We start from the raw sequence: 12,239 nt of genomic DNA on the forward strand, positions 1-12,239 counted from the left end.
GAGACTGTGTCCCCGCACCCTGCAGGCTCTTTCCTTGTAGCTTCAAAAGAACAGCCCTCCTTGATCAAAAAAGTCATGTCCCAAGCACTGGAAAACACTCTTCCAAAGGGTTTATTCCTCCTGTCCCCCTCCCTTTCTTTTTGCCTCCCTCCCTTCCTCAGTCCTTCCTCACTTGATGACTCAATAAGGTGAGCTAACAGAGCTCCATCTATAAGCTGAGGGTGATTCCGTGTCCCCATTAGACACTAACAGACCAGTGGGGAGTAAGCGGTCAGCCCATGCTGTTAGTTCACCCTGTCAAGGGGTGCTTCTGGGGAGTTCCTTCCTGAGAAAGACATTTCTCACCCTTTCTCCCTTAATTTCTCAATGGAGAAACCAGCGGGGAAGGGGAGACAGGGGCCACTGCCCGGAGAGGATGCTGGCTCCCTGCCCGCCGGTGGGGAGGAGCCTGCGAAGAGGAGAGGATCTTAAAGGGTGGGGCGGCTGGGCAGCAGGCCTCCTGTCTCACTCCTTTTCTCCACGTGGTGTCTTGCAGGACTCGCAGCCATCTCCCTTAGCCCTGCTCGCTGCAACATGTAGCAAAATTGGCCCTCCGGCTGTTGAAGCTGCAGTGACGCCTCCTGCTCCCCCGCAACCCGCACCTCGGAAACTCGTCCCTATCAAACCTGCCCCTCTCCCTCTCAGTCCCGGCAAGAATAGCTTTGGAATCTTGTCCTCCAAAGGAAACATACTTCAGATTCAGGGGTCACAGCTGAGCGCGTCCTATCCTGGTGGGCAGCTGGTGTTCGCTATCCAGAACCCAACCATGATCAACAAAGGGACCCGATCGAATGCCAGTATCCAGTACCAGACGGTCCCTCAGATTCAGGCGAGCAATTCTCAGACCATCCAGGTACAGCCCAATCTCACCAACCAGATCCAGATCATCCCTGGCACCAACCAAGCCATCATCACCCCCTCACCATCCAGTCACAAGCCTGTCCCCATCAAGCCGGCCCCTGTCCAGAAGTCGAGTACGACCACCACTCCGGTGCAGAGCGCGGCCAATGTGGTGAAGCTGACAGGTGGAGGGGGCAATGTGACACTTACTCTGCCTGTCAACAACCTCGTGAACACCAGCGACACCGGGGCCCCTGCTCAGCTCCTCACGGAGAGCCCCCCGGCCCCGTTGTCTAAGACTAACAAGAAAGCCAGGAAGAAGAGTCTTCCTGCCTCCCAGCCCCCCGTGGCCGTGACCGAACAGGTGGAGACGGTGCTGATCGAGACCACGGCGGACAACATCATCCAGGCAGGAAACAACCTGCTCATCGTTCAGAGCCCTGGTGGGGGCCAGCCCGCTGTGGTCCAGCAGGTCCAGGTGGTGCCCCCCAAGGCCGAGCAGCAGCAGGTAGTGCAGATCCCCCAGCAGGCCCTGCGGGTGGTGCAGGCGGCATCCGCCACACTCCCCACCGTCCCCCAGAAGCCCTCCCAGAACTTTCAGATCCAGGCTGCTGAGCCGTCGCCTACTCAGGTACCACGCACACCCTCTGCACGCGCCTCCCTCTCCTCCTCAGCTCTAAACGGCTGATGCTCCATCCCCATTGGCTTGCTTTCCTAGATGATGCTGATGCATCTCCTGATCTGACCTGAGTGTTGGGAGTCAGTACTGTTTGGGGTGGGTAATAAGTGACCATTTCTGCCAGTTCATAGGGCCACGTACTGCTTATCTTTAGAAATCAGATGCGACATGCCTATGTACCTATATTTTGGAAACTTTCTTTATGGGAGTCTTTTGGCAGGGAGATGAGTAGCAGGTAGATACATACTTTTTAATAATAAAGTTTAATTTTTTACTCTAGAATTACATACTCCGAATGATAGCAAGAATGAAAAAATTCTAGTCAGAACCATAGAATTTGATGTAAAGTAAGAAAACCAATGAGAAAAATGCTGATCATTGTTAATGACAAAAAAAAAAAAATTAGGAAGACGCACCCTAGCTTCATAGCAGGGACATTTAGGATAGATTCTTCTGGGATGCTAACTTGAACAGGAGCTTATTTTTGGCGTTCATTAAGGTGCTGTAATACTAAAATTTATTTGGCTGTGCAGGGCAGGTTTTATGCTTTGTGTAAGCCTAGTAAATGCCAGAGATTAGGCCCATGTTGAAGATGGAGAACCTGGAACTCAGAGAAGTTACCCAGTATCCAGCGCTCATGGAGCCCAAATGACAAAAGAGCCAGGATTCAACTAGACTTCTGACGTACACTTTTGTCCTTACTCCACCCTGGCCCACCCTGGCTCTTGTGTATGGCAGGGGCTACACTTAAAATTGTACAAGGATTTTTTTAAATATAAAAACCAGCTCCTGCCATGGAGGAATTTACAATCCAGCTGTCTGTAGAGAGAACCGAGGCGTCAGAGTGAGTGACGGAAGTAGGGAGTTGTGTAGTCTCCCAGGTGGAGAAGTGCCCTTAAGTTTGAGCTGCGGACATAAGGGATACACGGGAAATCTGAGGCCTGCCCTCAAGTGCCTCCTCCTTTCTGGCATATTGCATACTGCCAAGGGGTTTTCTATGAATCGTGTAATTTGTTACAACACGTGTGAGGCTCCCTTATCAGACCTACCTTAAAGGTGAAGAACTGAGGGATACCCGCTAACTCCTCTCTGCAGTGCCTCCCCTCCCTTCCCTGAGGTCCTGTGTCTGGAGACTGAGGGAGGCAGGGCTTAAAACTAGGTCTTCCTAAGGAAAAAGGCATACGTATGCAGAAGGATTTAGCTACTGCATTACTTTGTGATGATGACATAGTTTTCTGGTATCTGGAGGTGCTTTCTGTTACCCAACGGTAGATTTAGGCTGTTTCTAATCTTATCGCTAAATAAATTCCTAAAAGTGGGTAAAAGGATATGCACGTTTTAAAAAATGTATTATACCCTGTATCAGAGAAATTGGCAATCCTCAGCCCTGAGGTCAAATCTGGCCCATCTATCTGTTTTTGTAAATAAAGTGTAATTGGAACACAGGCATGCCCATTTGTGCGGCTTTTGCACCACAAAGCAGAGACCTCATGACCTGCATAGCCTAAAATATTTACTCTCTGCCCTTTACAGATAAAGTGTGTTGACCTCTGCTCTACATTGTGGGAAAGAAAATGTTCTAGTAACAGAAACTTCAGATATGCAGAAAATAGCAATGATTTGCAAAAGGGGCACATACCAGAAAATTGAGGATGAGATGTGTATTTATTAAGAGATAACATGAGGTTTGTTTGTTTGCTTTTAACTGAGAACCACAGTCCTAAATAACCCAAGGATCAAAAATAACCCCAATCAAAATCACAGTAGAATTTTTTTTTAAACAAGTGACTTTTCCCCCGTATCATTTGAGTGTAACTTGCCACCATGCCTCTGTTACTTCCAAATGTTTTATAGAAAGTGTGTAATTCTTATACGCAAGGAGGACAACAGCACAACCTTCAGACATAGGCAGTTAGCAAGGAAACACACTGACGTCTAATACAGAGACCCCATTCAGGTTGCTCATCACTTGCCGCAATGATTCCTTTGTGGCAAAAGGATCTCATCCAGTATCACACATTCCATTTAATTGTCATGTCGTCTTAGTCTGTTTTGACCTGGAATAGTTCCTCAGTCTTTACTTGATGTTCATGACCATGACACTTTAAAAGGACAGTTACTTTGTAGAGTGTTCCTCAGTTTAGGTTTGTGTGATGTTCCCTCATGGATAGATGCAAGTTGTACACTTTTTTTTGCAGAAATATCAAAGAAGTGATGCTGTGTTCTCACTGCATCCCAAAAGGAGGTGCATGGTTTCGATCTGTCTCAGTACTGGTGATGATTAAAGTGATATTTAGCGGGTTTCTGAACCTTAAAGTTACTTTTTTTCTCTTTGTAATGGATTAGTATTTTGTAAGGAGATACTTTCTGTGTAAATATCTCATTCCTTATCAGACTTTCGCCTGCTTATTTTAGTAGCTTTCACTGTGTTAGAGATTTTTTTTTTTTTGGCCAGACTGCAAGGCATGTTGGATCTTAGTTCCCCGACCAGGGATCGAACCCCAGCCCCTTGCAGTGGAAGCACAGAATCTTAACCACTGGACCACCAGGGAATTCCTGTAACTTATTCTAAAATAAAAAGTTAATTTAAAAAAATCTCTTATCATGGGACTTCCCTGGCGGTCCAGTGGTTAAGACGCTGCGCTTCCACCACAGGGGGCCTGGTTTTGATCCCTGGTTAGTGAACTAAGATCCAACATGCCTTGCTGTGCGGCCAAAAAAGTTACATTTACAGAAAGGTTGCAAAGGTAGTACAGAGTGTCTTATACCTCTCACCTGGTCCCCCACCACCACCTTGTTAAACATCTTACATACCAGGGTACACGTGTCAAAACTAAGAAACTGACATTAGCATGTTACTGTTCACTAAACTCCAGACTTGATTGGATGTCACCATCCAATCAATTAATCAGTTATGTCCTCTTTCTGCTCCAGGATCCCGTCCAAATACCACATTGCACTGTGGGCATGTCTCCCCAGGCCCCTCTGGTTGGATAGCTTCTTAGTCTTTGTTTTCCATGATCTTGACAGACTAGAGGCACATTGGTCAGGTATCCTATAGAATATCCCCCAGGCTGGATTATAGGTTTTTGGAAAGAATACCACGGAGGTGAAACGCCTCTTTTCATCACATTATATGAGGGGTACATGATGTCCACACAACATCTCTGATGATGTAACATCCCTGATGTTAACCATTATCACTTGGTTAAGGTGGTGTCTGCCAGGTTTCTTCATTCATCAAAGCTGCTACTTTTCCCTTCCTCAATTCTTTGGAAGTAAGTTGCTAAGTCTCCCATCATCAGGGGTGGGAGTGGGGGTGAGAATTAAGCTCTACATCCTGGAAGGGAAGGTATCTATATAATATTATTTGGAATTCTTCTATAAGGAAGATTTGTCTCTTTTCCATTTATTCATTTATTTATATAAATTTATTTATGTATTTATTTTTGGCTGTGTTGGGTCTTCGTTGCTGTGCACAGGCTTTCTCTGGTTGCGGCGAGCAGGGGCTACTCTCATTGCGGTATGCGGGCTTCTCGTTGCAGAGCACGGGCTCTAGGCATGCGGGCTTTAGTAGTTGCAGCATGTGGGCTCAGTAGTTGTGGCTCGTGGGCTCTAGAGCGCAGGCTCAGGAGTTGTGGCGCACGGGCTTAGTTGCTCCATGGCACGTGGGATCTTCCCAGACCAGGGCTTGAACCCGTGTCCCCTGCCTTGGCAGGCGGATTCTTAACCACTGCGCCACCAGGGAGGTCCCACCATTTATTTTTTTATTCGATCATGTATTTATGTCAGTAGAGACTCATGTATATTTATTTTATACTTTGGAGTACAATCCAATACTGCGTTATTTATTTTGTTGCTCACATTGTTTCAACTCTGGCCATTTGGAGCTCTTTCTGGTTGGCTCTTGCATCTGTGTGACATACTCCCAGTCTTTTTTTTTTCTTATCAGCTTTTTTTAAAAATAAATTTATTTAAATTTTATTTATTTATTTTTGGCTGCATTGGGTCTTCGTTGCTGCACACGGGCTTTCTCTAGTTGATGAGAGCAGGGGCTACTCTTCGTTGCAGCGCACGTGCTTCTCATTGCGGTGGCTTCTCTTGTTTTGGAGCATGGGCTCTAGGTGTGCGGGCTTCAGTAGTTGTGGCACGCGGGCTCAGTAGTTGTGGCACACAGGTTTAGTTGCTCCACGGGTGTGGGATCTTCCTGGACCAGGGGTCTAACCCGTGTCCCCTGCCTTGGCAGGCGCATTCTTAACCACTGTGTCACCAGGGAAGTCCCCTTTTCAGCTTTATTGAGGTATTCGCATACTGTGAAATTTACCCTTTTAAAGTGTACAACGCAGTGGGTGGGTTTTAGTATACTCATGGAGTTATGCAGCCATCACCACTATCTAGTTTTAGAACATTTTCATCACCTCAGAAAGACCCCTTTAGTGGTCACTCCTCATTTCCCCCTTGCCCCAAGCCCTGGCAACCACTAATCCATTTTCTTTTCTTTTCTTTTCTTTTTAAAATAAATTTATTTATTTATTTTTATTTTTGGCTGTGTTGGGTCTTCATTGCTGCACGTGGGCTTTCTCTAGTTGCAGCGAGCGGGGGCTACTCTTCATTGCGGTGCGCAGGCTTCTCATTGCGATGGCTTCTCTTGTTGCAGAGCATGGGCTCTAGGCACATGGGCTCCGTAGCTGTGGCGCTCTAAAGCGCAGGCTCAGCAGTGGTGGCACATGGGCTTAGTTGCTCCGCGGCATGTGGGATCTTCCTGGACCAGGGCTCGAACCCGTGTCTCCTGCACTAGCAGGCGGATTCTTAACCAGTGCGCCACCAGGGAAGCCCTAATCCATTTTCGCTCTCCATAGATTTGCCTATTCTGGACATTTCATGTAAATGGAATCCTACCGTAGTGACCTTTTGCAGCTAGCTTCTTTCACTTAGTACACCGTTTTCTGAGCTCGCCCATGCAAGTGTCAGTACTTCATTCCTTGTATTTTCCCAGCCCCAGTCCTGGGATCAACCATGTGTCCTAGGAATCCTAGTTCCTTTTATTGGAGGATGTGATAACAGTTTTTTAAATTCTATCATTTTCTTCTCCATTTGTTTATTTATGTCAGTATGGATTCATAGGTTCCTGTTTTATTCACTGAGTTATAATCCATTAGTATTGTTATTTTGATGTTCAAATTATCCTATGTTTAGCCAGTGGGAGCCCCTCCAAGCTGGCTCTTGTGTTCTTTTCACATGTCACCACCATTCTTTGAGCATTTCCTTACTTTCTGGTATAAGAGGTGTTCCAAGGTCTTCTTGTACTTCCGCTGACCAGAGTCCTCGAATCAGCTATTTCTCAAGGAGCCCTGGTTTCTTTTAGTGGAACATGGGATTTAGAAGCTAAGAGATGGGTGCTAGGTGAGCTCATTGCTCCTGGAGTTTTGCTGCTTTCAGCCTTTCTCAGTGGACACAGTTAAGAAGTATATATAAATATACCTATACATATATCTGTAACACCAAGATAGATACAGAAATGCACACACATATATACATACACTTATATTTATATTTTTCTATTTATATTGAAACCTAAGAGTTTCCATCAATACCTCTAATCCCCATCCAGTACCACACGGTTCATTCTCGTTCTCAGGCTCTAATATGCATATTTTTAAAGGCTTTGGACACATATTCCCAGATTTCCCTCCAGCAAGCCTAGACCACTTCACACCCCTTGACGTAAGAACATGTGCCTATTTCCCTACTGTCTCAGCAACAGTGAGCATTATGTTTTATTGTTCCATCTTTGTTAGTATAAATTGGAGAAAGACAGTAGTCTCTCCACTAATTGTGCCTCCTAAAGGCTGTTTTCATTTCTTTGATGAGCATTCACAGCGCATCTTTTGTGGGGTCATCATTTACCTGCCATCTGATTCTTCAATTCGGAGGTTTGGCATTATATTTTTCCATGCTAAGTAAATTAAATGTTTTGTTTCAAATCAACAGTCGGCATTTGTCAGCTTAGTACAGGGATGCCATCAGCCCTTTTTGTTGAACATCAACAGTGGGTGAACGTAGGCCTGGGCTAGTTGGAGAAGACTTGGGTGGACAGAAAGGCACCCACTTCTCCCTTGGGCAGGGAGATGATGCTGCATTGAAAGGGGGCAGGAGGGCTTCCCTGGTGGCGCAGTGGGTGGGAGTCCACCTGCCAATGCAGGGGACACGACAAGAGTGTTATACCAGGGAATGGATGATATAAACATTCTTTAATGCAAAAAAAGGGTGGGGGCAGGAGCCAGGGCTCTCAGGAGGCATTGACTTTTTCTCTCTGGCCCCTCCCAGGTCTACATCCGTACACCTTCTGGTGAGGTACAGACGGTCCTTGTCCAGGATGGCCCCCCAGCAACAGCTGCGACCACCTCCACCACCACTTGTAGCAGCCCTCCATCCCGTGCTGCTCATCTGAGCGGGACCAGCAAAAAGCACTCGGCTGCGATTCTCCGGAAAGAGCGTCCCCTGCCAAAGATCGCCCCTGCCGGGAGCATCATCAGCCTGAACGCAGCCCAGCTGGCAGCGGCAGCCCAGGCCATGCAGACCATCAACATCAACGGTGTCCAGGTCCAGGGTGTGCCTGTCACCATCACCAATACTGGCGGTGAGGGAAGGCCCCTGGCCCCAGGCATGGGCAGCCTTGAGTTAAGGTTGGAAGGAAAGGAGGGAGCCTTTGGACTGGCTTGTGCTGCACTTCTCAGTTCAGTGGTAACATTTGGTGATATTTACGGTATGAAAGCAGCCTTGCACATAATCAAAGGAACATTGTAGGTACCTAGCACAAATGGTTCGTTGCATTCTTTAGCTGGGTGAAGGGCAATTTTCAAGGTAGTGGGAGCTCTCTGAATCTCCTCCCTTCCTCCTTGAATGAATTTCCAGCACTTTATGCATTTGGTTTAGTGGCCTGGGAGAAGTCCACCCACAGGCACTCCCCCTGCTTTGATGGCTTTATGCAAGTCCTAGAGGGCTTGACTTGTTCCAAAGCCCGTAGAACGGACTCTCCCTCTGTTAACAAAAATCCCTGGAGACTTCCCTGGGAGCAGAGTTGGTGTCTCACAAGGGCCTAAGGTTGGAGGAGATTCTGGAAGAACACTCCAAGACCCATGTGGGCAACGTCTGGAAGTGAATTTGGCCTATGTAGTATAGTGGTTCTGGGCATTGACTCTGAAGTTGACTGGGTTCCCATCCAGATTCTACAAGTTCTACATGTGTGGTCTTGAGCCTCAGTTTCTTCACCTTTAAAAGGGGGATGATAGCACCTATTTCATGGGGTTATGAAACTTAAGTGTATTAATACATTTAAGATCTCTAAAATGGTATCTGGCACATAGCAGGCTCTCAAAAATACTAGCTGCTATGACTGTCAACCTTACTATGTGCTGGAAGGAAGAAGGGGGTCAGGCTCCCTCTTCTGCCCCTTTGGGCTTCCTCACCCTGAACTCTGCTCCACTCCTCCCCACAGGGCAGCAGCAGCTGACAGTGCAGAATGTTTCTGGGAATAACCTGACCATCAGTGGGCTGAGCCCCACCCAGATCCAGCTGCAGATGGAACAGGCCCTGGCTGGAGAGGCCCAGCCTGGGGAGAAGCGGCGCCGCATGGCCTGCACGTGTCCCAACTGCAAGGATGGGGACAAGAGGTGATTTGAGGAGACGGGCCAGGTGGCCAGCCTGGCGTGTGTCCTGTTCCCCAAGCCCTCGCTGGGACACAGACAGAGAGGGGACCAGGTAGCGGCTCCATGCTCTCCGACCTGACCCCACATCCTCTCTCCATCCTGTCCCGCCCCCATCTCTCTACCTCCCCACTGTCTCTGCTTCCCATTCCCTCCACCCCACCCTCAACCCAATTCCCAGGTCTGGAGAGCAGGGCAAGAAGAAGCACGTGTGCCACATCCCTGACTGCGGCAAGACTTTCCGTAAGACGTCCCTGCTGCGGGCTCACGTGCGCTTGCACACTGGCGAGCGGCCCTTTGTCTGCAACTGGTTCTTCTGTGGGAAGAGGTTCACACGGAGTGACGAGCTCCAGCGGCACGCCCGCACCCACACAGGTCTGCTCCCTCCCCTGCGGTGCCCTCCAGCCCCCCCGCCCCCCCACTCCACACTTCAGCTCCCTGCCTCTCTCCCCACCCCCACTCCATTGTCCTCAGCGACATGGAGACTCCTGGCCTGGCCAAGGAACTGCGGCACTGAGCGAGGGCTACAGACTGTCTCCTCGGGGTGCAGGACTACCCGGAAAGTCTCGCAAGCCATTCCTTTATTGCAGTGTTTCCCAAAGTGAGGTCAGTTGCGTGGCACAGCCTTGATGGCTTCTGCCATGAGCTGCAGATGTGTTTAACGGTCAGTGGCATCTTGTGCAGGCACTGTACTACACATTCTACCCGTTAACTAATGTCATCCTCATAACGACTCCATGGGGATGGCACTTTGATTGTGCCCATTTTGCTGAGGCATGGAGCGGGGGCCGGGTCACACAGCCAGTGACTAGTGGAGCTGGTTCAACCCAGGCCCTCTGGCTCCCAAGTTCACGCTCTTAGTCACTATCCCACATTGCCTTTCCTACTGTTATTTACCGAATGATTTTCCTTAAATCACTTCACTATTTTTACTTACTATTTTTTTCACTATTTTTACTCTTTTATGTCCAGTGCAGTATTATTTTTCACATCACTGGCTTGGGTTGATAGCTAAGTGTTTTAATGTACTGGCAAACAAATACAAAACTATAAAGTAGAAAATCGTTCATGCATCTGCCACCCGAGATTGCCCTGGGTGTCTCCGGTGGTCCACAGCACATGCTTCGAGAACTGCCGCTCTGGCAGATGCCCCCAGTGAGCAGATGCCTGTCCTGGGCCTGGGGACACGAGGCCCAAAGCTCTGGCTCCTGGCCAGCGTGGCGGGGCAGGTCACGCCCACCCTCTGCAGGCTGCAGAGTAAATAGAACAGCAGCAGAGCCAGCCCGGGTGTGCGGCTCAGTCTGGCAGGTCAGAGGGGAGTGGGGTTTCCCTGTGAGGGGGCGGACTTTGAGCCGGGTTTAGTCAGAGGGACGAAGATCAGAAGAAAGTAGGTGACAGGCTACACGGGAAGCGTCCTGGGTGCAGGTGCGCAAGTATAGCGTTTGGCACAGCACAAGGAATGGAAACAAAGTAGACTGGAGGGTGATGGCGGGGAGGGGATGAGGACTGACAAAGGTTCCCATCAGTGGATCACGGGGAGCACTGTGTGAGCAGCAGGTAGGCCGGTGACACGGCTTCACAGGTGCCCCTCACACCTCACGTGTGTGCCTCCTTTTCCGGGGCATGGCACTGTGAGTGACGGGCATCTCCTCTTCCCAGGGGACAAACGCTTCGAGTGTGCCCAGTGTCAGAAGCGCTTCATGAGGAGTGACCACCTCACCAAGCATTACAAGACCCACCTGGTCACGAAGAACTTGTAAGGCCAACTGAGGCGGGAGGCCTCGCAGATTGCAGACCCCTGCCTGTGTCCTGCCTGGGCCCCTGGAGGAAAGAAGGCCCATGGCTGCCCTGGGCCCGCCCTCTCCCGTCCCTCCTGTTCTGCGACTGTCCCCACAGGAAGGGACTCTACCGCCCCCATACTCACCTCCTTCTGAAGCCCCTTGGCTCCTCCCTGGCCCTCCCCTCTCACCACAAGCTCCCGGCCTGCCCAGACCGTGGACAGTGGCCGTGCCCAATGAGACGTTCTAAACCAGGACGAGTGGGAACCCTTATTTCCAAAGGAAAAACGTGAATTTCACTCCATCGAGGAGCAAAGTGAGCCCCCCCTCCCCCAAACACTGCCGGAGTCGCATTGTGCCATGCCCCTCCCTCTCCTGCACCTCCCTGGCCCCCTCAGCCACTGCGGGTGCCCCGGGGCCCTGCACGCAGGGCACCACTGGCATCCAGCTCCACCTCCGGAGAGGCTCCAAAGGCCGCCTCCACTCCACATTCCCCTGCCCCACCCCAGCTCTCCTCCAGCACATTCCAACTTTCTATTTAAAAAGTAAAGCTACCCACGGACTCCCTGATTCCCCTCTTTTTCTATGGGGAACGTTGCCTTATACTCTACTTCCGATGATGAACACTGTGTATTGTGTGTGCTTTAAAGAAGTTTTATTTAATTGCTCCCTTCTTCCTGTTCTTGTTACTCACCTCCCCCATGCCTGCTTTTAGTTTAGGGTTTTTGGGGGGCAATGATGAGCATATGAATTTTTTTCTCACTCTAGTAATTCTCTTTTCTAAACGACACAGCATTTCAACTCGAATCTGGATTCAGGTAAAACACCTTCCCATCCTGAACCTCATCCCTCCCCCTCATCTCACCCACCCCAACCAGCCCAAGCCCTACTTGTGTACAGTGTATATTGTATAATAGACAATTGTGTCTACTACATGTTTAAAAACATATTGCTTGTTATTTTTGAGGCTTTTAAATTAAACAAAAATCCAACTTTATTTTTAGTTGTAACTGCTTGAGGTATGTTTTTGAATTAAGTGACAGATTTGTTATCCTTTATTAACAATGTACTTTGTTGGTCAGCGCTGGGCTGACAAAAATTTTTTCTTGCTAATAAATTTAGTTGCCTGAGGCAAAATCTGCAACTTGGCACTGCAGCTTCCTTTGTCCTTCCCCTCGGAGAGCTCCGAGACGGGAA

The 12,239-nt window shown here is 49.0% G+C and overlaps 1 protein-coding gene across 4 annotated transcripts in view; it reads left to right on the top strand.

The window, feature by feature from the left end:
* SP2 (Sp2 transcription factor) overlaps positions 1 to 12,186 on the top strand; it is a 29,844-nt gene extending 17,658 nt beyond the window's left edge. For 3 of the 4 annotated variants that reach the window (XM_049702534.1, XM_004282686.2, XM_033410724.2), the window contains 5 exons: positions 536 to 1,510; positions 7,886 to 8,198; positions 9,057 to 9,231; positions 9,446 to 9,639; positions 10,924 to 12,186. In XM_049702534.1, the coding sequence (XP_049558491.1) occupies positions 536 to 1,510; positions 7,886 to 8,198; positions 9,057 to 9,231; positions 9,446 to 9,639; positions 10,924 to 11,024 (1,758 nt within the window). In that variant the 3' untranslated portion in view covers positions 11,025 to 12,186. The remainder of the gene's footprint in view (positions 1 to 535; positions 1,511 to 7,885; positions 8,199 to 9,056; positions 9,232 to 9,445; positions 9,640 to 10,923) is intronic. The other variant, XM_033410725.1, reaches the window with a different exon arrangement.
* The last annotated feature ends 53 nt before the right edge of the window (positions 12,187 to 12,239 follow it).

The sequence above is a fragment of the Orcinus orca genome, chromosome 19 (assembly GCF_937001465.1).
Source record: "Orcinus orca chromosome 19, mOrcOrc1.1, whole genome shotgun sequence".
NCBI lineage: Eukaryota > Metazoa > Chordata > Mammalia > Artiodactyla > Delphinidae > Orcinus > Orcinus orca.